The sequence below is a fragment of the Manis pentadactyla genome, chromosome 16, assembly GCF_030020395.1.
Source record: "Manis pentadactyla isolate mManPen7 chromosome 16, mManPen7.hap1, whole genome shotgun sequence".
Classification (NCBI taxonomy): Eukaryota; Metazoa; Chordata; class Mammalia; order Pholidota; family Manidae; genus Manis; species Manis pentadactyla.
This window is the reverse complement of record NC_080034.1, coordinates 25,391,436-25,418,174: the sequence shown is the minus strand read 5'-3', so window position 1 is coordinate 25,418,174 and position 26,739 is coordinate 25,391,436. Positions and strand designations below refer to the sequence as shown.

The 26,739-nt window shown below is 41.3% G+C and overlaps 1 protein-coding gene across 6 annotated transcripts in view; it reads right to left on the bottom strand.

Moving 5' to 3' along the window:
* The window catches only part of ADGRF1 (adhesion G protein-coupled receptor F1), a 49,027-nt gene extending 25,133 nt beyond the window's left edge, over positions 1-23,894 (bottom strand). For 2 of the 6 annotated variants that reach the window (XM_036927417.2, XM_036927414.2), the window contains exons 1-10: positions 20,534-20,916; positions 19,326-19,364; positions 11,779-11,841; positions 10,557-10,633; positions 8,990-9,141; positions 7,627-7,684; positions 5,689-5,838; positions 4,302-4,475; positions 2,717-2,817; positions 1,811-1,869 (exon numbers count right to left, since the gene is read on the bottom strand). In XM_036927417.2, coding sequence (XP_036783312.2) covers positions 1,811-1,869; positions 2,717-2,817; positions 4,302-4,475; positions 5,689-5,838; positions 7,627-7,684; positions 8,990-9,055 — 608 coding nt within the window. In that variant the 5' untranslated portion in view covers positions 9,056-9,141; positions 10,557-10,633; positions 11,779-11,841; positions 19,326-19,364; positions 20,534-20,916. Of the gene's footprint in view, positions 1-1,810; positions 1,870-2,716; positions 2,818-4,301; positions 4,476-5,688; positions 5,839-7,626; positions 7,685-8,989; positions 9,142-10,487; positions 10,634-11,778; positions 11,842-19,325; positions 19,365-20,533; positions 20,917-23,096; positions 23,258-23,786 lie in introns of those variants that run through there. The other 4 variants (XM_057493825.1, XM_036927415.2, XM_036927418.2 and 1 more) reach the window with 4 other exon arrangements.
* Positions 23,895-26,739: the final 2,845 nt, after the last annotated feature.

Genomic DNA, 26,739 nt, shown 5'->3' with positions numbered 1-26,739 from the left:
TACTTAAGGTTTGCACAATCACTGTATGTAAATTATACTTCAAGAAAAGTTTAAGACATAGGATGACTTCATAGTGTGAGTCTAGGCAACTGGAAGAATAGCATCTCTGGGACTGAAACGGGTGAGACATAAGGAGGAGAGTGGGAAGACCTGGGTTGGGACATGTTCATGTTTGACGTCAATGCTTACCAGACAATCAAGTGGAGATGTTAATAGGCAGTTGGATATTTGGGTGTGGAGTTCAGGGATGAGATCAAACACAAGTAATAAATTTAGAAACCATCAGCATATACATGGTGTTTGAAGTCATGAAAGGAAGTGAGCTCACATGTGTTAGTTAAGCTAATCCTGCAGTAACTCCATGAAATAAACACTGTATTATCTCCATTTTGTAAATAAGGAAGCTGGAATCCCAAAGAGAAGTTGGGTCAGGTAATTATTAATTATTAAGTGATGGATTAGAACCTCTGATACTCCAAATCTCAAATTCTTAAACATTATATTGAATTACCATTCACAGTGAATTAAAAAAATCCAAATACTTTTTTATGTAGTGATGGTCAAAAGGTCTTTGCATTGATAAGGCCCTTCTATACTGTTTACAGAGTATTTTCCTGCCTATTATTTCAAATGATTAAATGAGATTAAGTTAATTTCCACAGTATTAACAGTCCCATTTGACAGGTAAGTAAAGTGAGACACAGATTAAGATTTACTTTAAGTCATACAAAGAAAGAGTAAATCGTAAATAGTTGTATTTTATAGACATATGACTACTTTGATTGTTATTTTGCCTATGAATTATTGGAGACAACTTTTAAGATATATGCAGTAAATATACAATAGAAATATAAATGGACAACCAGAAGCCAGGGAAAGAAAAGCATGAATATTGACTACAAAAATTATTGTTACTGAGTTTCAATTTTGTCTATGAGTTCAAAGACAGCAAAGTCAAAAAGGAAAATACAATTAATTATAAAGACCTTGATATAAGAAAAAGCAGCAGTGTTTTTCCTAGCATTGAATTTTAAAGAAAATTATACACTTGGGCCATTATATAAGGTCATGAGATGACTTAAAGGATAATATCCAGGACAGTATATTTACAGAAAACGCTGTTGAAAATTCCCTGTAGCTGTTCTTTAGCTAAAAAATATAAGTCAAGTTCCCTGTCCTCTAAGTCACTTCCTCTGTCCAGCAGACTATTAATAGTTGGTTTTCAATTCATACATGGCTAACTGACCACATAACTTTTAGAATTAAAGTATAAACAAAAGGATAATTTACTAAATACCTCTGTATTTGCTGTAGACAACGATTGCTGGATTTTGAACTATGGGGCATACATGATATCCACACAAAAAAAATAATATTTTACCCAAGGCTCCCCTCCTGGCTGCCAGTTATACAATACCGACCCTGTGGTTATGGAAAGGAAAAATCCATCTCTCCACAACCCACAATCCTCATCTCCACCCCTCACCCCTTCCCATTCATGCACTCCGTGATCTTCTGCTTCCTTCTGAGTTCTGCCCTACTACTGTGGGTTTGCATTTCTGGTCTCTGATCCATAGCTTAGAGAATGCCATTCAATATTTAAGTTCCTAAACTCATTTAAATGAGTACTGACTTTCCTCTTCTGACTTCAAAAAACATCACAGACTTTGTCCAGCTTTAGTAAGAATCTTACTAGAAAGACCACTTCTGCCCTGTTCTCTATCAAGGTCAACTGGAAACAGCACTACGCGTTCTGCAGGACTGTTGCACAATTCTGGGGATGCCCTTCTAAGGTTACGGAGTTACTTACCGAAATTGGGTGACCCGAACTGACTCAAAACCTTGGATTCTTTTGTATGCTTCTTTAAGCTTACAAAGAGAACAAAGGGCAATATGTTGATCTTTGTCCTCACACAGGAAAGATATTTGAACAAACAATGGACACAAACAATAAACCAATGGAAGCACTGAGCAAAGGAAAGAGATACAGTTGCATGTTATACAAATACAGTTAAAATGCCAGTCCAGAGTGGATACATGCACACACACACACACACACATTCATATAATTTATTTTTGAGGTTGCTAATAAAGAGTGAAGAACCAGTTGCTTAGAATAGAGGATGAATTTGGTGCCAGATAATATAATAAATTTACCCCAAATCTATCTATTTTCTCCTTTTCAAAAATAAGCCATTAATTTTCATACATAATTAAACTGAATCTACCTGTAGAGTATTCGCACATGTCTCCAGTTAGAACCACACCTGAACACCTTAGGCAGAGGTACACCTTTTCAGTTTTTATGTGACTTTATTATGAAGACCAGAAGTTTGCTCAGTAACTCTCTTTAGTCTCTAATAGGAGAGGTTTCTTTATGAAACAAATCCCAAATGCTGACAGTTGGGCTTAAATCATGAAAATTTTCTTTGAATAAATAAAAACAGCAAATAATCAAGAAGCCTGGGTACAGTATTACTCATACATAAGTGAACAAAACTGATTGTAAGAGAAATGGAGAAAAGTCAGCTGCTAAAGTTCCCTAGAAAGAAAATGTTTAAAGCATGTCAAACGTGGGCAGTGTGATTAGCTGCTCTGTAATAACTCATTGAACAAGAATAATAAAGAATATGTATTCAATAAATATGTTGAGTTGAAATCATCTCAAGTTACGTTTAGCCAATAATTTCTTATGTAATAAATAGAAAGTGCTTACTTGAACTTCAATTCCAATGGTATAACTGGAGTATATAGCAGAAGATGAATTCAAAAGGTCTTCAGTAAACCTTTCATGAATTTCAAAAGTGCCCCAAACTTCTATGGGAAATGAAAACAAGTTTATAGATATAAAAGTACTCACTTCATTTTGACATAGCATAGAATTACAGAAGTGCACTCTGGAGCCCGTCTATTCCAGAGCGAGATTTCAGTTCCCTTTAATAACAAATGTTCACCTAAAATAATATGGGAAGCGTATATGAAACCATAGTTTTTAGGTGTGGATTTGGAACATAATGGGAAAGTGCTGGTAATCAAGACAGGCTTATAAGTAGGTAAATATGTAGATACCCAAGTGTAGTTAAAAAAGGCAGTCCCTTAACACTGAAATACATCTCCATCTAGGCATTGCACTTAAACATTGTCCCTATGAAAAATTTTTTTTTAAATGCTATTGCCAGCAGCTCCAGCAAACACCTTGCTTGCCCATCGCTGGCACTTTTCTGTGTTGGGACAGGTCTTTCTCCATCTTCGTGTGGACAAATCTCATTTATCCTTCATTCAAGGCTGAGTCCGGTGTACCTCTTCTGCAAGACCTTCCCGATCTCCAGATGCAAAGTCTCTCCCTCCTCTAATTCCTACAGTACTTTATCCATACCCGCTAAGACTTCTTGTGTCTACACATGTATTTGTGAACATATCTCATGGATCTATGTCCCTGCTCTGCTTTGGGAAGGCCCTTATGAATGCAATCCCTGTCAGACCCAACTTTTTACTTCTTGGAGATGAATCAGACATGGGCCACCTTTGAAAAGTTAGGTTTCCATCAAAATTTGTGGAAGAAATTATATCGTCTTCTTCCTTGTATTACAGCCTGGCCTCCCCAGCTGGTCTGCTACTTCATAAATAGCCAGAGAAAATACCTCACAGCATCCTCCCAGAATTTGCCCCAGAACTGGATACAATGGTGATGCTTATGTGTCACGTTAGCCTGCGTGGCTATGGTCCTAGGGAGGGGAGACAGAGATACCTGGAAAGCAGGGCTATTTCACTCACTCCCTATTCTGCTCAGCTCTACCAAACCCAGAGCTTTACCATAACTGAAGGCGTCTCTGAGGAGTTTCTTAAGGACCTCCAAACCTACCAGCCCACGTCATTTGGTTCATTTCATCATCTACCGAGCATCACAGAGCTCCCTCAGTTTCCACTAGACTTTTAGCTTTTACTTTGGCTAACACCTTCATTATGTGTATTTGTTGCATTTTTTATTTTCTGCACTTAAGAAGCTCTTGCTGCTTCCAGCTAAGATATATTGTCTATAATTGTCAAGGTAATTGTCTGCCCTATAATAACTCATTGAACAGGAATAATAAATAATATGTATTAAATTATTTATGCATAAAATAAGTAATACAGAATGCTTATTTTTAAAAAAAAACTAGCAGGGTATACTGTTACCACCTGTCAATCTCCCCGCAAACATTAGCTGTGCTCCCGGAGACAGAGAGTAACACACGGGCAAAGAGCTAGAGTCCCCGCTGTGTTGGGTGGGAGCTCTCCTCCTACTCCCCTGATGTGCTTACTTGTTCTCTCACAGAAGCTGATGCTCTGGGTGAGGTTGTTGAGGTGACAGTCACAGTACTGGAGTGATCCATCTTCATGAAGGTAGCATTTCTGGGGATCAAGGCATGAGGGAGGAAACCAGGTGTAGCCATCTTCACAGGCACACTGCAGGATTCCATTCTGGTTGCCACAATCTACACAGAAGACCAGAGTTGGTCCCATGGGGCCTGGTTAATAAATTGATGATGGCCAAGTTCTCATCCCTGGCTCTGACTGAGAATCTGAATCAAGTATTTCCTACCAGAAGCTAGAAAGATGAAACCAGAATAGCAATATGTTTCAAGTAAGGAAATGTCCAATGCACTGGATTCTGAGGCTGGTACCAGAAACCTAGGAAACTTAAAAATCACATGGCTGAGATAAGCACCCAAAAGGACGTATGCCCTGTGGATATCCCTTGGGATGGAAAAGAGAAGCAGAGAAGGGAGCATCAACCTGGGAGTTTTCTGGAGAGTTCTAGAGGGTATTGATCTACTATCTCATGGCTCCCCCCATCCACCTACCACCACTCCCAGGTGGCCCTGGAAGCAAGATGGTAAAAATAGAAAGCTTTTTTATGGGAGGGGGGAAGTCGTGATGAAAATGTCCATCAGCCAATCCTGAATGCAATTCCCTTCTGACTGACCTAAAAATCCCATCAGAAGCCATTCGTTCTTAACAGACAAAAATGGGGCCAAGTTCTTAGACATTTCATAAAAATCTGCACAATAGAGCACAGCAAACTGTTCTCAAACCTTATCGTGTCAGAGTCACCTGAAAGTTCTCCTCCCAAAGTTTCTGTTGCAGCAGGTCTAGGATGGGCCTGAGCATTTGCATTTATTCAAGTTCTCTGATCCTGCTGCTGCTAATCTGGGTGCCACACTTTGAGAATCATTGCTCGAGACTAATCATTTAACTTCTCTGAACCCCACTATTGCAGCCATTAGTGCTATTTGCCAAATATTTCTTGCTGTCTTCCAGACATATAATAAGATTGTGTATCCTGAGCCCCTGAGGTTGTCTGGAGCCATGGAATCAACTGTGGCCAATAAATCATGAGCAGAATTAGTGTGCATCACTTCTGAGTTAGAGAATTCAATCGCCAATGAGAAACTCTCCAGGGCTTCATGTCTCTTCAGCTTGAAATGGGCACATTTGAGTCTGATTCCTTAGCCTCGGTCACCAAGTGACCACACAAACACAGCCCCTCTGCCAACCTGCAATGGACCCGGGCACAAAGAAGAAATGCTCTTCTTTTAGGTCACAGATATTGTGGGGATGATCCTTTCCCCGGCATAACCTGACCTATCCTGACTGATACACCTGCCTTCCCCATTTCCACTCCCAGTCTCCAGAGGAAAGACTTACACGTGGTGGCCTTCACTCTGATAATCTTCATTGGCCCATATGACCCTAATGATGGAGGCTTCAAAAGCTTCAGAAAATTCTTCAATTTTCTTTTCTCCTTGGGATCTCTATAGGCCACCTGAAGCAGCAGCTCATATTCCAGGACGGGGCCTAAAGAGAGGAAGACAAAAGCCTCTGTCTGGGGGCTTTCTCAGTCTGGGATGGAGACATTGCCAAGAGAGTCAACATAAAGCAATTGTCAGATTCAGCCTGGAGGTCATGGACAGGTCCACACTGCTTGTTACTACTTTAGATCTTCCAGACACTGATTAGAAAGTATCTCCAATATAAAACCCCCAATTTCACAATTTTCTTTGCAAAAAGCCCTTCGTTCGGTAAAAATGTTCCATTAATTAGGCTACTTTGAGTATTTATATGAAATGCAAATGCAAAACAAAATAAAATTTGACTTGAGCTCTTATGTACCTCATCTTATCATCTTTGGGCAGCATTCTTTGTTCCCCAAGGGAGAGGCTATTAAGTGTTTTTGGCTGGGAAAGAAGATGAGTCCTATGAGTTTTTCTCCCATTCAGAATTCATTTAGACTCAATCAGATGAAATTTAGTATGAAATTTCATGATGTTTCAAGATCCTCTGAAATGTATCTATGGATCCCAGATTAAGAATGTCAAAGAATTTAGAGAAAAAGAGACAGAAGGTGAACATCCTCTTAATCCTGGGTCTCATTTCATAGCCATCAGAAGTGAAATCTCTTAGAAAGCTCTTAGACTTCTCAAGACACCCCCATGGTTTTTGAGGGGACAGATGAGATGGGGAGCTTCTTTGAGATCGTCTCATTTCTTAGGGGCTCTGTGGCAGAGTTAGAAGGGAGATTTATAGAGAAGAAAAGCAGCTGGATCAATCCCTAGACTTCTTAGAAGGCGACCAAGTGGGTAACTGGAAGGTGGCTGAGGCTAAGACCCATCCCAGAACACTTATGAGAGATTCCCATCCCCCATAGTCCTACCAGCTCACCCCACCAGAGCCTCGGACCCACCTCTTTGTAGGCTGGAACCCTGCCCCAGGCCCTGGGAGTCACACCAAGTGGTAGGGGCTATGGGGATTCGCATTGCCTGCCCAAGCTGGTAAGAAGTGGGGAATAGTGGAAAGGCTGACTTGGGTCACACTGTTAAGTGTTAATGGCACTGGTTCTGGAACCACACTGACTGTGTTTGAATCATGCCTCCTGCCCCTTAGCTTTGTGCTTTAATTTCATTACCTGTGAAACAAACATGACCACTGTACCTAACTCAGAGGGTCAGTGTGAGGATTTAATTCATCTAATATGCTAAAACAGTGTTTGGCACATAGTAACAGCTCAATAAATACTACCTGTATTTTTATTGTCAGGGAAAATGTGTTGATGGCATTCCAAGTTGAATTTTTATCTTATTTTCCTGGAGAATTGTAGCTTTGCGTGGTGGTAAGCTCTGTGGCTCTCTTAGCACATTGTTGCATGGCAGATTCAGTGCACTGGAGAAAGGCTTTTATGGGCTGACCCAGGAACCTAACAGCCATCTGTGTGCACTACCACTTCCTTGAGGAAATACATGCAGTGCTTGAGACATCAGACCCACAAATTATCTTTCAGAACACAACACATTTCTAGACTGAGGGCTGTGCCTGTTAATTACATTGTTAGGATCAAGATAAGGAGAGTAAGGATGACTTACAGAGCAGCCACTTGCCAGGTGTGGTGCAGGATACAATGCCTTTATTATATTGTTTAATCTTCACAAATGTTTTACTAGGAGGGACTAATATTATGCTCATTTTACAGACTGGGGTGTTTAATAATGTGCCAAAGATCATTAAACTGGTCAGAAGCCCACTGGGGGTTTGAACCCTGATCTCTTGGCACCAGCATTCACCCCACCACCCTATCTAATAGACTCTCACCGAGATGTCTTCTCTTATCCACAGTGAATTCTCTTTTTGTTTTGACGCCATCATTTCTCTGTTAAAAAGGAAAAAAGAATAATATAGTGAGGCTTCATAATGTTGTACTTCATAAGGCCCTGTTAGATTTCCCAGATAAATTGAAATCATGGATCTAAAATCCCAAGCCAGTGGGGTGGGAAGGTGGCAAGAGAAGGCCTCACTGAGGCACGTTTTGAGCGCAAACCTGAAGTGGGTGAGGAAGTGAGGCTCCCTGGAGAATGAACATTCTAGGCATAGGGAACAGCACAGGCAACGGCCCTGGGATAAGAATGTGCCTGACATGTGAAGGCAGAGGGAGGAGGCCAGAGTAGCCAGGTGGGGTGGGTGAGGGGAGAGGGGCAGGAAGGGGCATCAGAGTACCTCCAGGGAGGCAGGCTGTGCAGGTATTTATAGGCTACAGCAAGGGCTTAGCTTTGACTTGAGTGAGACGGGAAACCGCTGGAGAATTCTGAACAGAGGAAAGATGTGATCTGCTTTACCTTTTAGAAGGCTGACTCCTGCAGCCAAGTTAGAATAGACAAGCCCAGAAACCATGAGAGCATTGCTGGAGTTACTAAAGCCAGATAGGTGAGCAATGAAAGTGCGGATCAGGGTAGCAGCCATGGAGGTGGTAAGAAGTGTTTGCATTCTGGACATATTATAAAGATAAAGCCAACAAAAAAGAAAAGATACCATAGTTTTGATACAGATTATGAAAAGAGTCCAGCATGAAAATAGGTCTTGTGCCTAAGCAGCTGGGGCGATGATGATACCGCTTGCTGAGACAGGGAAGGAGGGGCAAGTTGGTGAGGAAAAAATCAAGGATTTAATTTTGGGCACACTGGGTTGAGGGGCCTGTTGAGCATCAAACTGGAGGTAACAAGCAGGTCATAGATGTATGAGTGTGGGGTCCAGGGGAAGGGCCCAAGGTAGAGATATGAATTTGGGAGTCAACGGCACATAGACAACATTAAAACCATGATTCCAGATGAAAGTATCAAGAAAGTGAGTATCAACAGGGAAGACAGAGTCCAAGGACTGCTAATGCCAATCTGCGTGCTTTCTCTCCACCAAAGAGGCTGCAGGAGAGAAGAGGCGGCCTAGGAGAGATGTCCAGGATGGTTTAGTCCCACCTCCTCATTTTGCAGGTAGGTCATCTACACTCTAAGAGATGAAATGACTCATCTGAAGCCACACAGCTAGTGTTACTAATGTTGAAACAAGAGGCAGGACCTCTGATGCCAAGTCTACTAAATTATGTAGTTTCAGTTGCCTAGCGGGTGATGTACCAGGAGAGAGGAGACAGGTGGTAGAGAGGAGGAAGGGAACCTCCCCAGCTCACCCCTGGGAAGTCGGCTCGGCCCTCAATGACTGTGAAGGAGAAGAGCCAGAACATTCCAACTCTCATCTTCCGCACGTCCCGCTCCTTTCCCCGGACTGAACATCAATAGCTGGGTTCAGTCTGTGGCCAGACGAGTGGTGAACCCTGCAGGGCTGAGGCACAAAAACAAGTACGCTGCAAGCCAAAATTTTTAAATGCACACTGTGGTAGGACCTCTCTAAGCTGTTCAGTAGCCCTGAGTGATTTTTCCACTTCATGTAGGTATCCTGAGACACCACTACTTCCATTTTATGGCCGAAATAGTAAATTTCTGTTTTTGCAAACTTACTACAAAATTGCCAGAGAGCTCTCATCTAAATGATCGAATTTGAATAAACACAGGCTATTTTTAAATCATGACTTGCTTAACTTTGTAACCACATGCACTTAACATCCAGTCTTTTCTATTTCACTGAGATTTCCTTTCATCTCAGGAAAAACAAGCATTAAAATAACCAAGGACCCTTAGATCCATTAATATAAGGATAGAACCTGAGTATGTAAGCATAAAACTAATAATGAACTAACAAATTTCCAGCTCTAGAGTTGATATAATTAGCAACAAATTGTCCTCAAGTTTATAGTTAGCCCAGAATAATTAAAATGCAGCACATTGCTCTAGTCACAAAATTAATAATTTATACCCAGGATATTTGGTGTCAGTGAAAAAAACCACAATAAATTAGAATTGTTCTATCCAATGTAGGTGTTGCTAGGCACATGGGGCAATCTAAATTTTAATTTTAAATGCATAAGTGAAATTAAAAAGTCAATTTCTCAGCCCCACTAGTCATGTTTCAAGTGCTCAATAGTCACATGTGGCTACTAGTTAGGCAGTATAGACACAGAATAGTTTCGTCATCGCCAAAAGTTTTATTAGGCATTATTATTACATTATTCATTATACTTTCTACTATTTTTACATATTTATTTATAATTTTACATATTATATATTTGTATATTGTATGTATTATTAATATATTATATATTCATCAATATTATTCAGGCTTTACAAAGAAGGAACACAACATGGATGAACCTTGAGGACATTATGTTAAGCAAAATAGCCAGTTACAAAAAGACAAATACTGTGTGATTCCACTTGTATGAAGTATCTAAAGATGTAAAACTGATAGAAAGGAAAATCATTATTGCCAGGGCCTTGGAAATGGGAGTGTTTTTTTAGTGGGTCTGAGTTTCAGTTTTGCCAGATGAGAAAGTTCTAGAAATCAGTTATACATCAATGTGAATATACTTAATACTACTGAACTTGCACACATAAAAATGGTTAAGATGGTACGTTTTATATTATGTGGATTCTTTACCACAATTTTTAAAAGAGGTTTTATTGGGCAGCATGCAAAGAAGATGAAGGAATATTTCCTTACAGCCTCTCAATGCTTCTTTCACATCCATTGGAAAAGATGAAAGACTGAGATTTGCAAACTCAAAAACACACCATTTAAGTAAGTGCCCTTGATGAGCAGTACAGAAGCCACGGGGCTGGGCCCTCCCTTCCAGCCCTTACGTTGCTTTCTGGGTGTCCTTTAACCTTCATGCAAACCCTGCCATCCCTGAGGTCTGCCCCACACGTTGCCTTCTGATCTACAAGAAAAGAGAAAAGGCGTTAGAAACAGAGTAATCATCATCACCATGGACGTGGTCTATGTATCAGCGGAGACCCTTTCTAGGGCTTTCTAGGGAAGCATGAAAAACAGGCAGTGAGGCAGAGACAACTTTTATATTTACCTTCTCCTCTTGGGAGACCAGTCCTCTCACACCTCCACCCTCCTGTTGCCAAGAATCCCCCTAAATCTTTTGTTTTAACTTTCTTTGGGCAGCAGCCTAGGCTCCACATCATCCTTCTAGATCTTTCCTCCAAACATTCATCTTCTCTGAGCCCTGTTCCCTCTGTCCTGTGCTTTCTGCTTTCCAAAAGTGATGGAGATTTGTCTCTAGAGTAGTGTTTCTCAAACATTTTTGACCAGGTCACATAGAAAGAAATATATTTTATTGTGTGTGTGTGTGTGTCTTATAAAATATATGAGTGTGTATGTATAAATGATTGAATTGTTAAATAACAGAACAGCTTTGTGAAACAGAACTTCTTTCTCCAAGATATGCCCTTGAATATTTTCTATTCCATTTTTCTTTTCCCTTCCTCCCTTCCTCCCTCCCTCCCTCCCTTCCTTTTTCTTTCTTTTTTTTTGTAAGTTTAATTTTAATTGCAATTAAAATTGTCTGCATATTTTGTAATACACATACACACGCACATATAATAAAATATATTTCTTTCTTTGGGGCCTGGTCAATCACATCCTCCTAGATTGATTTCCCAGTACCTTCTTGGACTACAGTGACATTACAACTATTTGGTCCATGATCCACAGTGCTGGGGCTTTCAGACGATAGTGTCTATAGATACATGTGGGGGTGATCCACACTCCAGACACATGTGGGGGTGATCCACGCTCTCTCTTGTGCCAGGGCCAGCTTCCAAATGGGAGGCCTGGGCTTCATATGACTCTCTCTATATCTCTTTCTCTCTCTGAAAAATCTTCCTTTTCCCATATGCACTCCAGGCCTGAGGCTGCACACCCAGGTCCAGAAGGCCTGGGCAACAGCTCTGGGCACTGAGGACACTCTCTCTCTTACACGCTCAGCCTCTTTATTCCCTCTCCCACCCACGCTGCAGGATGCACTCGGAGCTGTCTCCTTGGGCCTGCAAGAAATAGTAAAGTGTGACTTACAGTCAGGGCTTCAGACCAGCGGTTCCCAGTCACTGCTCTGCAGTGCAGTCATGAATGGCTGGACTACAAAAATGCAAGAGGAAAAGGAGGAGGAGGAGGAAAGAAAACATTTAGGAGCTCATTAGAAAGTACAGGTGCCCCATCCCACCCTAAGCCTACTCAATCTTAGACAGGCAGGCCCAGCCACGTGCATTGCTAAAGGCACCCAAGAGACGCTGACCCGTAGGCAGGTCTGAGCACCAATACTCAGGACTGGTGCTGGGCTAGGAAAAAGCATCTACACCAAGGCTGATCCTGTGATTTGAATTCTACTTTGGGGTTTAGAGCCAAAGTTCAAACTAATCAAAATTTTTTCTTTGCTTTCTTGGTGCCTAGAGCTCCCTCTGGGATAGGAAGATTGAATTTCAGATAAGTAATGAATAATTTTTTTAATATTAAGTATGTACCCCACAATATTTAGGACACTGGTCATTGTCCAGAATTATTTGCTGCTTTCCTGAAATTCAGATTTAACTGGGCATCTTATATTTGACAACTAATCAAAGGCGGGAAAATGGTGTCTAGAGGTGCATGGGTTCAAAACAGGCTCTGTAGCTTAACAGCCTTGGATTCAGGCCCAGCCTTGACATTTATCAACTGGATGTCCTTTGATATTTTCTCAGGCTTTCCATTCCTCACTCTGCTCATCTACAAGGTGGGAGAAACAGTATCTAACTCAGACATTCTTGGGAGAACTTAATGTGATATTGCCTATAAAGTACTGAGAACAATGCCTGGCCGGTGGTAAGCCTCGATTATGGCTCTCTTGTTTTTTATACAGTTTTTGCAGTTACTCATTGGATTGTGTCAGAATTTGACTTTAATTCTGAGTCAAGTTAACTTACCAAATAAAAGGTGCTTCTGGGTGAATGGCCACTACTGTGTAAACCAAAGGATCCCAGCCTCAAGGAAATAAAAATACACTTTTGTAGTAACTGAATTATATGACTCCAAGGAGAGCCCCCAGTGGTGTAAATGTCAAGAACTACTTTATGTGTGTGTGTGTGTTTGCCTTTACTAGAGGCAAACCCCATGGTATTTTCAGCTCTTCCTTTCCAAGCTGAAAGGGTCCTGATTATTCAAAAATTCTCAGGCTCTGTGCGCCCTCGCCACTGTTGTTGTCAGAGCGTGCGTGCTTACGTCACACCTTGGCTGCGACAGCTGGGGGCCGGCGATGGCTGGCCTGCAGCTGTGCTGGCCCTGGCACCCGTGGGAAGGCTACGCCGTGGTAGGACCCCCTCACTTCCTTGAATTCATTCAAGGGAATTCATTCCTGATAATCCCTGCCCTTCGGTGTGCAGTGAACAATCATTAGAATTTGCTGTTACACCTCTGGAGACGGCTGATCATTGTCTCCCTGTTCTTCCAGTTACATATTTATGGACTCCAGGTATCATTTCTTTATACCAACAGCGGCTCCTTATCAGCAGCGGGGCTTAGTTGGAACTGTTCACACCTACACCTTCCAGCATTTTTAGCAACAGTCTAATCTTAGGCACAGTTGTACCCTGGGGTTGCTTTCCTGGCATCAGTATTTATGGGATTATGTCACTTCCCCTATAAATAGAATTACTCCCAGTAGAACTGTCTCCCTTCTATCTTGGACTCATAAGTGCACATGTGCATTACTCATATAACATAACCCACATACACAGGGAAAGAGCAGATCTCCAGCCAGGATCTAAAATAAATCATGACTTAAATGGAACTGATTGTTTTATAAGCAGAAGACCTGTAAAACCGTGTTTTTTTTTTTTACCTCTTATTTTATAAGTTTTGGGTAACCCTTCCATTGGAATCTATCTTTGTATAGGACCCCTCAGGCCACCTGCCTTTGAGAAGAGTTTCTTTGTGTTCCTTTAAGTAGGCAGGTAGAGAGAGAAGAGCTGGGGAACAGAAAAGATAACTGCATATTGCCAGTCTGGAAAAACGTCTGGAGGTTTGGTAAATTTTATGAGCTAGACAGACTTCTGGAAAGACCATAAAGTCTTTTAAAATCTCAGTGAATGTCTGTATAAATATGTGTATGCAGTACAACTTTAAACACTTATTTTATATTTTAGCATGTTTTAGCATGTTTATGCTGTATCAATAGAGTAGAAAGAAACCTAGATTAATTAGACCCTAACCCCAGCTTTGTCTCTAATCTGTTAAAACTTGTGAAAGTTTAAAAAAACTCACTTTAGTTCGTTTCCTCCCCTATAAAATAAGCAATAAAATGAGGTGAGCTCGAATCCCTTCACATTCAGATTCTATTACTACAGGCCCATTTCTATTTATATATTGCTTGTTTAATTGTTATTTTCATTAGTGTCTGTCATCAAGTAATAAGCCTGGAAAGACTGACTATTTTTCTAAGCTTTATTCCAGTTTTCTCTTCAAACTGGTTATTATCATTCTTGAGCATCTTTTGGGATGGGCTGATAACCTACTAAAAATCAAGTCCATGGGCTGAGTAGAGGTGTGATTTGTAAGAACTCTAGAATTATAAGGCTGGAAGAGATGAAAGGAGTTACTTAGCTCGGTCGTTCCTGCCTTCCCTGGGCTACTTGACCAGTCAGCTAAGCCTTGGTTTGCTCAGCCACAGGCTGTTAAAAGGCTCCCACTGCACTGTGCTGGGCGCTGGCTGTTCACACACAGGCAGGCCCCTAGGGCGTTCATGCCCTGCAGCTCTACCTATTAAGAGAAACTTCAAAAGCAGGGTTCTAGACCCACTTTTGAAAGCAACTGGGTTGCGGAGTCTCTTTGTTTTACAACAAAGGCCCCTTATTTAAAATCTTATGTATCACTCAATGGCTCTCCCTTTAGAGTCCAATGTGTGACCCAACCTCCTCACCTGATCGTTTGCCATCCAAAAACTGAAATGCAGTTTTTACAAGTCAGTGTGCTGTTTGTCACTCACTGGAGCTTCCGCTCAAGGGTCTGTCTCCCGTGTCTGGTGCTGTCAGCCTAGCACAGCTGTGTGCTCCCCTCTCCCCTTGTTGGATTCTGGTTGTTTGAATCCATTTATTCTGCACTTTGTATTTTAGAGGAAACATAGGATGATTTGTTGTTCTTAGCTCGTCGCCCAATACTTCTTCGGGTGTCCTAGGAGAGTTCATTCTCACAGATGACAAGTCCTGCTCTGTTCCATTATAAAGAGCCAGACTACCAGCCTACGGGCTGGCTCTATTCCAACCCCTATAACTGAATATTTTCTCCTGTCACTCATGGCTCAGTAGAGCAGAAGCTACCACTAAGCCCTTAAAGGATGATCAATGACATTCCAGAGAAGGTGCCAAGCTTCTTCCAGCCAAGCCTTCAGCTTAGCAGTGGGGACCCAGCCTTCCTGGAATCCCAGGATAGGCTTATTTCCCATCTTCCCCACTCAGCATTGCTTACTTAGAATGGGTAAAAACAAACAATTTTGACCTTCCTCTTAGACTGCTTGAAAAAGTTCCTGAACAGCACTCGAGGGAGGGTGACAGTTACATAATAAGAAAAAATAAGAATAATTCTTTCTAATCTACAAAATTCTTTCATGTATGTATTGATTCCCTTATTTAGGCAATCTTGCAAGTTAAATGGGAAATACTTCCATTTCACACCTGTGGAAAATGAGAAGGATACACCTGAAGTCTAAACCAAAAGAATGTATCAACTATTTCCCTACATTTCTTTCCCCAAAGAATCTAATATTTCCCTTGGACTCTAGGCCCGTTTGTTTTGTTGCTGAGGGCATGATTTTAATAAAGTCATAATGGTTAATTTATTCTCCATCTGAGTTCCATGCAAATAAGCTCTCTTTGTTCAGGAAAAAGAAGAATGTATGTCTCAAAGCTATCCTCCTAACAAATATGACTGTCATCGGTGTCTAAGGATGCTCAGCTGGTTGAGGATGAAACACAATTCCTTAGACCTACTGAAAAAAACCCTACAGGGCAGGCTTTGTGGTGTCTCATATGTGAACAGTCAGATTAAAGATGTTACAAACTCTTTTTCAGTTTAAATAAAACAAGTATCTGACTTTTCAATGCTTATACTGATAAATAAACCTTAAGTGTTTCAAATCTACCCCAAAATAATCATTCTTTCTTTCCCAGGGCATATTAACAGAATTTTCATCATAAGTTCCTAATGAGGAAAAGCAAGTTTTTCATATTCCCCCAATGTTTCTTTTAGAAATAGAGCTGGTTGTCTGGCATTCCTCCTATCCTGCAGGTATAATGTCAGTCTATACTCAGAATCTTCCAGGCTCCACTTATGCACAGACGAAGAACAAACTTTTTATCACGGCACATTCATTATTTGCACTCCTACAATTTGCCCACGAGCATTCCTTCTCTTCAGCTTTTTGGGCATCCTTAATTCCAGGCAAACTGGAATTTTCCTAGGTTAGAGTGACAGGGCTGCTTCCAAGGTTCATACACTTAGAGCTTTGATAGGCATGCCCAAATTGCCCTCCAAATTTGTACCTGCTTACACTTCCTGGTAAGGTGTAGAAATGCCTGTTTCATCACACTGTCCCCAACATCTTTTTAATGTTTGCCAAACTGATAGATAAAATTATTATCAAATTGTTTTAATTTTCATGCTTTGATTAAGCATCTTTTCAGATGTTTATTAGCCTTTTGTACTATGTGTATTTTTCTGGTCTAAGTCATTGTTCTAAAGTTTTTTTACTGGAATGCTCATGTTTTTCTTAAGAAAAAGTTCTTAGGAGATCTTAGAATAGCATTGATATTAGCTCTTGATCTGTCTCTTGTGTTATCAATATTTGCCCATCATTTGTCTTTGATCTTTTAACTTTCTATGTGTCTTGTTCTGCACAAAAGTTCAAAATGTTCATGAAATTACATCTGTAAATCTTTTTCAGTGTAGATTTTAAACTTGGGGTCATGCTAGGAATTTTTTTTCAATAAAAGGATTGTAAAAATAATCTCTTATATTTTCTTCTAAAACTTCCTTTTTTTAAAAAATACATTTAAATTTTCGATCCTTCTAGAGTTATTTTAGGTTTGGGCATGAAATAGCGGTTTACTCATTTTCTTCCATATGCATAACCTATTACTCTAACTAGATTCCTTGAATAAACCATTCCTTATCAAGACCACATTAATAATTTTAAAAATCAATTTGAAAGAACATGTTGTCATATAATAAAATTCTGACAGGTATGTTTCTATTCTACTGTTACCTGTGTCTTTTCTTTTACTAATCACTTGCCTAAGTGGTATCATGGTCAACAACATAGAAGAATGCTAAATGTTCAAAAAATACATCATTAAATTCTTAATAGAAATAGTCTGTTTCCCTGAGAGATCAAACATAGGGAAGTCTTCACACGAAATTAGCCTAAGTAAAACACAAGCATGGAAGACTTTCATGGAAAATATAATCTGCTTAATACAAAGTCTGTTTACCCAAAATTTTGTAGGTGTGATTCTGTTCCATTGTGACAAGCTATCCTAACACCACAGATGTATAGTCAATGGTTGCTTATCCCTAAACAGTAGACACTCTTATGATCAGATTTTTTTATTTTGCCTTATGAGAAAGATGCAAATGATAAGGAAATTATCTTGAAGACTATTTAAAGTCTTTATTTAAATGACTTGATTTAAAAAAAAGAACAACACTAAAACTAGAGTTTGCACCCAGGTTTATGGGCCCTGGAGATTAAAAACCTACATTTGCACTAAGGATCTAAAGCACTGTGAGGACTTGATAACCCTCATCCACAAGATTTAACTATATTTTTTCACAGTTTGAGGACTACATACCTCATTTCTATTCACCTCTTTCCGTTTTATTTATTCAACTGACTGCACATGGAGAATTTACTATAACTATGAAAGGCCAAGGCACTTTCACACTTATCAGTTCTTACTGATTTTCATTCTCAACATCTCAGAGCCCAGGTTTTCAACTGCCATTGAACAGGAGTGTCTATGAGATTGTTTCAGGGTTGCTGGCAAGGGAGTGTGGTAAGAGGGCCTCCCCCCTCCACTGGTTTTGTCTACTACACTTGTGGAATTTGGCAAGGCTGGGACCAGCTCAGCCTCTTAGTACATTTCAGACCATGATGCTCTCAACTTTTGCCTTATCACTCCAAGTTTCTAGATTATTTTCCCAGCTATTTAAGATCATGTATCTATCCAGTCCAGAACTGTGGAGACCTTGACTTCCTGTGAGCACTTCTCTGCTCAAACAAAATCTAGGAGAAATCCATGATATATTTGGGAATAGGATTTCCCCTTTTGGATAGCTATAGGTAGTCCCTGCCAAAGAACTTCAGAAAAGGAACAGGCAAATAAGATATGGAAGCAACCAAAATGTCCATCAATAGATGAATAGATAAAGATGTGGTACATACACACAATGGAATATTATTAAGCCATGAAAAGAAAAGATATCCTCCCATTTTCAACTGCATGATGGATCTAGAGGGCATTATGCTCAATGACATAAGCCAGGCAGAGAAGACAAATACCAAATGATTTCACTTATTTGTGGAGTATAACAACAAAGCAACAGAAGGAACAAAATAGCAGCAGACTCACAGACACAGAGAAGGGACTCATGGTTACCAAAGGGAAGGGACTCATGGTTACCAAAGGGAAGGGGTTGGGGAAGATAGGCAGGGAGGGAGAAGGGGATTAAAGGGCACAATAATTTGCAATCACAATATAGCTTGGCCACGGGGATGATAGTACAGCACAGAGAATACAGTTAATGACTCTATAAAATCTTATACATTGATAGACAATGACCACACTGGAAGGGATGAGGACTTGATACTATGGGTGAATGTTGAACCACTGTGTTGTGTATTTGAAGCATCATAATACTGTACATCAATGATACTTTAATAAATGAAAGAAAGGAAAGGAGGGAGGGAGGGATGAAGAAAGGAAAGAGAGAGAGAGAGAGAGGGAGGGAGGGAGGGAGGGAGAGAGAGAAAAGAAGGAAGGAAGGAAGGAAGGAAGGAAGGAAGGAAGGAAGGAAGGAAGGAAGGAAGGAAGGAAGGAAGGAAGGAAGGAAGGAAGGAAGGAAGGAAGGAAGACAACTTTTAAAGGTTTCAAAAATGTATGTTTTGATTGGGTAGAACATGGTTTCCTGAGGAGTGGCCTTAAGCAAAATTGTGAATTCAGTGGCATTGTCCTGGGGAATGCCACTCCTCTACTTTGTGAGTTGTTCACCCTTGTGACACATCCCTGCTTTGCTAGTGCCCTTGCATACCCAGTACCTTCTTGCTTCTTCCAGATGGCACTTGCTCCCAACCAAAGTGCTAAAATCAGTCACTATTACCCTAGTTTGAATGAACATATTCCTTTATTTTGTCTAGGAGATCATTTGCGATCCTTTAATTGTGGAATGAGTGACGCCAAAGGGCATGCAGCAGCAAAGCGTGGTGCTCTCCTTACCTCAGTACAGCAAGGGATCAACCCTGCAATGGGTACACTGTCCATGCTTTTAAAAACATTAAAGAAACTTACCACCCTTTTAGAGAAGCAAGACATACATACCTATGAAGCATGTCGGCGACAATTCACATCCACTTGTGACTGTGCATAAAATAGGAGTGTTTTCAGGTTAAGCTTGTAAGACTCAACATGTATACATTCCATTTTCAATCTTAGTGCTTCACTGCTACCATTTTGCAGATTAAGTAACCCAAACAAGGAAAACTAAATAACTTGCCAAAGTGATACTACTTGTTCATGGTTGAATTAGGCGGCTCTGCTGGTAAGATCATTTTTAATTTTGGTCAAGGTTGGATGATAAGTAGTGTTTTTATTATAGAAAAATAGAACGTAACAAATGGCTTATGCTAATCTTCTCATAAATCATAGAATGCATTTCTGTTATTATCATTCTCTCTTCTATCTATAATCTGCAGTGCTGTGTGGGCTATTATTATCAGGTTAGTTTAGTGGATATATCACTATGGAAAATGACCAAACTCATCCTGTCTCCATGCCTCTTCCATCTTGACCTTCTTCCTACACCCACTTCAGCTAACTTCCCATCACTTAGTCTCTGGCATGGGTGGATTACATAGGATATCAAATTTACATAAATGGGTTTTTCATGAAAAAGAAAAGGAAAAGAGAAATTATGAAACTCTAAGGCCTATCAGTCAGAAAATACAGTGTGTCACTTCATATTTATTTTAAGGAGAGAGCAAAGGAAATGGTTATCAGGGTCAACTGCTGGATTTTTCAGAGTCCAGGGAGCAAGTTAAATCCTGGATGTACACTGGTTCCATCAAAGCTTAAATGAGGGAAAATAAGCTTAATCCTCTCAAGCGTATTTTTAAGAGATTGCTAAGGCTAATATATTACTAATGGGTGGAAGCCCTGAGATGAATGTTTTTGACAAGTGTCCTTGCTGGAGCCTTCTTTATCCCAGTTAATCTGCCTCCCAGGCACACCCGGAGACTAGGAGCTACTGTGTTACAATCCGCAGAAAAGGGTGTGCTCTGAGTCCAAAAACCCGCAGTCTGAGACTCAGCAAATCACCTCGTTTTACATAGTTACCAAGAGGCTGACCTCCGTCATCTCTGCCCATTGCTTTTTCCACTCTGTGTCCCTTTATTTGACCTTCTTCAGGAAATGGAATATTGAAATCAGAGTTTTCCCCACGGGGAGGGGACAAGAATATCAGAATAACAGGTGGAATGGGGGCTGGTAATGAGCACTCTAAGGAATCAGATCAGAGCTGCGGGGCTTACCTGGTGTTTCTCTCTTCACCTCACAGTCTGAGGGAGCCCTTCCTCCGGTGCACTTGGGGCTCAGTCACTTCCTACACGGTCTGCAAAGACAACCTTCACGTCCGAAGCCCAGCCGTTCACTGGCCTGTGTACAGGTTCACGAGCAACTCCTAGGGCACATTGCTGTGTTTGCAGGCAGACAAGCCCAGGACACACCCCCTTCAAGAAGGAAAAGAGAAATATTTTTCTGTTAACTCTCCCTCCTGCTTCAAGTCAGTATCAGGCTTGGTAAGAGGAAGGAACACAGAGTCCAACACCTAACGATTCTCCCAGCAGACACTGACAGATTTCTGAAATCACAAAAGGAAAACAGAAGAAAAATGCTTGGGGGGAATGCGGAACGCTTCTGTCCTCAATCGGTTTGCTACAGAATGCCACTCTAGCAGGCTTTCGTGACCAGCCTCTGGACACCCAGGGTCACACCCCATAGAGTGGATGGAATGCAGGCTTCATACGTAATTCCAGGGAGGGGGGAGGCGGGTAACTCCAGTGGGCTGAGGGTTAAAGTAGATATCATTTTTCCTTTTTCTACTCTCTCAATCAAGCCTGAAGAATCAACTTGCTACGTTCTCAGACAAAGGAACCTCAGACTTCCGGGTGAGACGGTATGGAACGGGGGCCCGAAGAAGAGAGCAGCAGCAGGCTTGCTGAGGGTGAATGTTCCCAGGATGTTCCTTGTCCTTAGGAAACCTAGAGCTAAACCATATTAGGCTCTTCAATAAAGGCTTCTTTCCTTTCTAAGGAGACACTCAATTTGAAAACTAACACTCTGTATTTACAAATGACCTAAGGTGGCTGGCAATGCTACTACATAAAATTATATTAGAATACAAATAAAGAAACATGAACTATAAAAGTTCTGTAAGTTACAAAACTATAAAAGTAGAGCATCCATAAGAAAAAGAATGCAAATAAAAACCTATGAGTTATATACATTGTTTTATAAATGTGAAACTTAACTCCAGGGATGGAGCTTCCTACCAGTGAAGAAGAGGGGGAGCTAATTAGGTACATTTCTCTTTGTATCAAAAAAGGGGAAGCATCCATCTTCTCAGAAGAAGAAAATGGTCTTTGGAGCACTAAATTCTAATGAAAATATCTTTTTTCAGAGTGAATAATACTCTTAATAAGATTGCTGCCCATAATTTCATCTACCTCTTAAGGTACAGACCTAAACAAAATATGACACTCTTGTTTCCAACACCATTGGGCCACTTGGTTTATATCATAAAACTCTTTATGATCAGCCTGGATCAGTTCCAGTGGAAAAGTTGTCAAGAGAAGGAATCCTACTTGACAGCCTCCAGTTGTTCAAGGGCATCAACCAGCTCCTTCACCCTCCACAAGCCTTGGTGGAATAGAGCTGATCTCACAGCTGAGTCAAGGAGGACACATCTGTCCTCCTCATGTGCCTTTTCCACAAGGCTTGGCCTCTTTTCAGGATCCACCACTTGTAAGTGGAGACCAAATTTCCATCCAATACGAAGTGTCAAGGGCTTCTAGAAACATCTACTCTCACTCAGTTGACCCAATGTCTAAAATCCTAGGATTAGAGGCCATCATTTTGTTGCTGGGCAGGTGCATCTGGGTGGTCTCTCCCTGTGCACCAGGTGAAATCTCAACCTGGATTGAAGAGAGTTCTTGACTCTGAATGAGAAAGAATTTCTGAGCACGTCGGAAGAGTGTAGGTACAGAAGGAATTCAAGAGAGCAAGAGTCATACTGAATGGCAGCGGCCTTGCCAGCAGCTGAGGGCAGGGAAGTGCGGAGCGCGGGAGCGGGAGCGGGAGCTGAACTTCTTGGCACAGGGCCGTCTCCCTCACCAGCTCCTGACGCCAGCGTCACCTGGCAACTCCTGAGCCCTTGGATCCCCACCGCGTGGGGGCTGGGCCCTGCCACCCCAGGACTTGGGGGAGCCGCAGAGCACGGAATAGAGTGAAATTGGGTTCTAAGAACTTGCCAAAGAAGGGAGATTTTCAGGCAGGCTACTGCAGTTCCCTCCGGGTCACCCAAGCAATGGAAATTTGCAGGCCCTAATCTGAGCTCTCAGCAGCCCCTCCTTACTTACCAGGAATAAAGCAGAGACTAAGTGAAGACTTAGAAATAGAATGAAACAGCAAAGAAACAAAGACACTTACCTCTGGAAAAGCGCAGAGAGACAAAACACAGTTAAGTTGAGCAGTGAGAAAGCTTTACTTAAAGTTATGCCCTTAACAAGAGAAAAAATGAGGGTTCAAAGGTTGGGGGTTCCCTCTTTTAAGGATTTTTCAGGGGGCTGGGGGGTATAAACTTGTCATGTGGTTTCAAGATGCTTATCTCTGGTGAGAGACACCATGTCACCTCTCCTCTATTATCAGTCTTCCAGGTAATTCTGCAAAATTAACTTAACACAAGAAATTTACTGGTCCAGTTCCTCTCCAGAATAGTGGCTTCTCTCTGGGAACATTTCAGTTAAGACGGTTTCCCTTGTTTTGAGGTAAGTTGAGTTATTGTCTGTTTACCAAAGAATATGTTAGGAATCTCACCTTCTAACTTCCTGGCTTTTAAAATGGAATCTTAGCCTTAAGATGGAATCCTTCCTGTTATACTGCTTGTATCTCAGCTTGTTTGGAGAATTAATCATGATGCTTGTCTCCTGTCTCTGTCCTCCATCCTTTCCAGTCCTCTGCTGCTCTTTTCCAATTGTCTGTATTAACATGCAAGTGCATGTAGGAGCATATAAATCACTGACACCTTAGCAAGAATGTGTTTATAATATGGAACTAATAATCTACTAATTACTTAGGGGGAAAGCGGCTGTGCAATTGGCTGGGGACAGGGATTGGACTAAGGCAGCTGTGGAAGGGCAGACAAAATGGCCAGTGTGGGGCTTAATGTGTGAGGGCTTGAAGCTCAGATGGAAGCTGTTATTCACCTCCAGCTCGCTGGACCATGAAGCTCAGCAACTTTCTAGGGGCTGGCATATGGCCTTCACAACTAAAGGGATCCTTATAATTTTTATTAGACCAAAAACATTTTGGCAGATAGTAAGAAATTAAGCAACAAGTAGACATCAACGATTTTGTGAGTACATTGGTTTGGAGCAACATCTGAATCCAAACAAATGCGTGGATTTAACAGTCGGTTAATTCCATTTTCAATGGAAGGAGCTCATAGTATGCCAACATTTAGGCTGCTTCACAAACAGGGTGTGCTTCTGAATTCTGATGACTCACCAGTAAAGCCACTTAGCCCTTCTTGTTTCCTCCTAATAATCTGTTAATGTATGAGATACTGGATTCCTCAATACTTCCTGGTTAGGTTGTGAGGCTCTCCTGTCCCTGCAGAGAACAGAGAGCAAAAGTCAACAGCACGGATTGGAGCACTAGGCAGTTTTATGACATGTCATCATTGTGAGTTCCAGAAAAGCTAACTTCTGTGAGGCAGAGCTGAGGCAGAGCTCCCCTGGTGTAACTATGAGGCTTCTGCTACTACAAAATCTCACACACTCTAACCTGTGGAACAGGAACGAGTCACCACCTGAGCACATGAAGGCAGCTAAAGAAACGTGTTTTGGTCCATCTGGTCTACTTCCATTTTTGTGTGGGTGATCCCTTGGCGAGGCAAGCTGAGCAGCCTGCAAATGCCAAAGAGGAGCTAGAAGGAAGACCAGGGCCGTTTTCCAGGGCTTCAAGCCTTCTCACTTCTTCTGTTTATTGAGGTGGGTTTCCTAAACAGTGTGACAGCTTCATTTCCGAGCAAAAGAGCAGATCACACAAACAACAACACACCTGAGGCCCCAGAGAAAGGAAGTGGCGACAGAAGCCTGTTACTGGAACTAGATATCTAAGTCGTATCACATCAACAAACTTTCCCCGAGTGACACCAGGTGTGAAGCAATACCTGAATTAGATCAGAAGGTGGGCCTGGGTGGACATGAACCCACCCAGAGCAGATGGACCCTGGATGGCAGTGTCCACCCATCAGAAGTGCCAGACATCCTCTGAACTTGGTCTTACTCAGGGCGCTGCTAATTCAGGGGCTGCAAACAGACATGGCTGCCTTGAATGATACGCTGATTCATGGCCCTGAACTGTTTGGGCTTTGTTCCATTATTATAAAATGGTCAAATGCAATTTAAAAAAATTTTTTTAAGTATAATTTTTTAAAAACCTGAAAGGAGGAGTAAGGAAGGGAAGCAATCAATGTAAAATGTAAACTATGGTGAGAAGGTGCTCCTAGCTAATATGATAAGATTTAATCAAAACTGATGTAGTCTCTTAAGGCCCAGAACTAGGACTTAAAATAACGAGATGTGGGTGGGGTGTTATTAGACAATTTGAGGACAAAGCTTGGTCAATGTGACTTAGGAGATAACTGGTGGGGGGCGTTGGTATTGTAAAATAATTGTGCTATTTAGCATTAAAATAAAGGACATTCAAATAAACAAAAGGAGAGTTCTAAAACTCTAAAAATCCTTTTCTACCAGTATCAAAGACAAGTGAAACAATCTACCAACAGGGGAGCTGGCCTGGACAGCAAAGTGGAGGAAGAGATGACCCAGCAAGCACTTAGCATCAGCTCACATTGACTGAGCACTTACGATATTCCAAGTACCTTCCTGAGAAGTTTTCCTGTCCTTTTATACTCCCAGCAACGTTTGAGGCGATTGCCACTATCACCCCCATTTTATGAATGAGGAAATGGAAATACAGAGCAGTTCAGTAAATGATGGGCCAGGGCACCAACACAACCTGACTTTAAAGTCTGTTTTCTTAACCTATACTCTTCTGATTCTCAAAGACCAATGGGAAATACAGAAAGAAGAAGCCAAGCCTTGAAAAATAACCAAAGAAAAGGCAAAAGGCAAGGTTTTTGTCTCAGATACTAATGAGCCGTCGCATTCTTATCATCTGAACCTTTCATAATAAATTGGAGAGCCACAAAGTCCTATGGAATCCATATTTCCAATTCATTCAACAAGTGAGCTAAGTGTCACAAAATTGAAGTCCCTGGGTCAATTTAACAGGGCCAGGCAAGATTCCACCCATTGCCTTTAATCAGTTGAAAACGTTGTGGTGGTGGGCAGGGGCGCATCAGGGCAATGTCAGTGGAGAAATTCAATCTGACGCGGTTGACGTGCATCCTGCTTTTACTAGGCAGGTTCTCAGTTCTGAGAGTCTCAGACCCTTAATAGCAGGATGTGTTTCTCCATCCGGCCTAAAGCAGCAGGGAAAAGTAATTAAAGCACTAAATTAGAGCTGTGCTGGATTAGAGGCTAAATCCCAACGAACCAGTCACTCAGTGCCCCAGGGGTGCATTCCTGCAGATGAGGAGCTCTTCCAGAACAAAATAAATCTGATTCTGTCCCTGGGTACTTCTTCTTTGACATTGTGGCTGTGCTCAACTTCCTCATGAGGACAAACATCTGAAGATGTGGCCTGAGATTAAGACATTCTTTCTTACTGAAGTATTGTTTCTTTTTTAGCAAACCTCAAATTGACCCCCGGGCTTCAGAATGTCATTTAAGCAAAGGGAGACATCTAGTGGCCAAGGTTCACACTGTGGAAAAGGACACCCATTGACAAAATGACTAGAATATGAGGGTTTTGTTGCCTTGAGAGGGCACTGGCGGACTTGGTGGGAAGAGAGGAGAAAGCGGAAGTGGTCTAACCGAGGTAACCTCTGACACCCTAAGTACTGTGTCCAGATGTTTGGCAGGGATCCTACCTGGAGCAGAATTCATCCATTCATCCATTTGTTCATTCAACAAACATTCATATTAAATGTCTCCTATGTTCAAGACACTTTACTAGGCTCTGGGGACCAAAAGCTTTCAAGGATCTCACAGCCTAATAAAGTCTAGGACACCTACCATCAGTTAGAACACATTGTGACAAGAGCTGATCATACTCTAGTGTGGCAGCTCATAGAAATCACACTTAAGTGAATCTTCAAGGGTAAGAGAAATGTCTAACCCACAGATCTCAAACTAACACCCTGTGGGCCCCATCTGGCCTGCAGATGTGTGTTTGCTTGGCTCATGCAGTGTTTTTAAAACTCTGAATTAGTTGCTAACATTTAAACATCAGGGAATTTCACATGAAAATCCATATTTTAGCATCTTTTGTAAAGTGAGAAGATCTGCAATACCATTTCCATATTTCTGCAGGTTGATACTTAACCGGA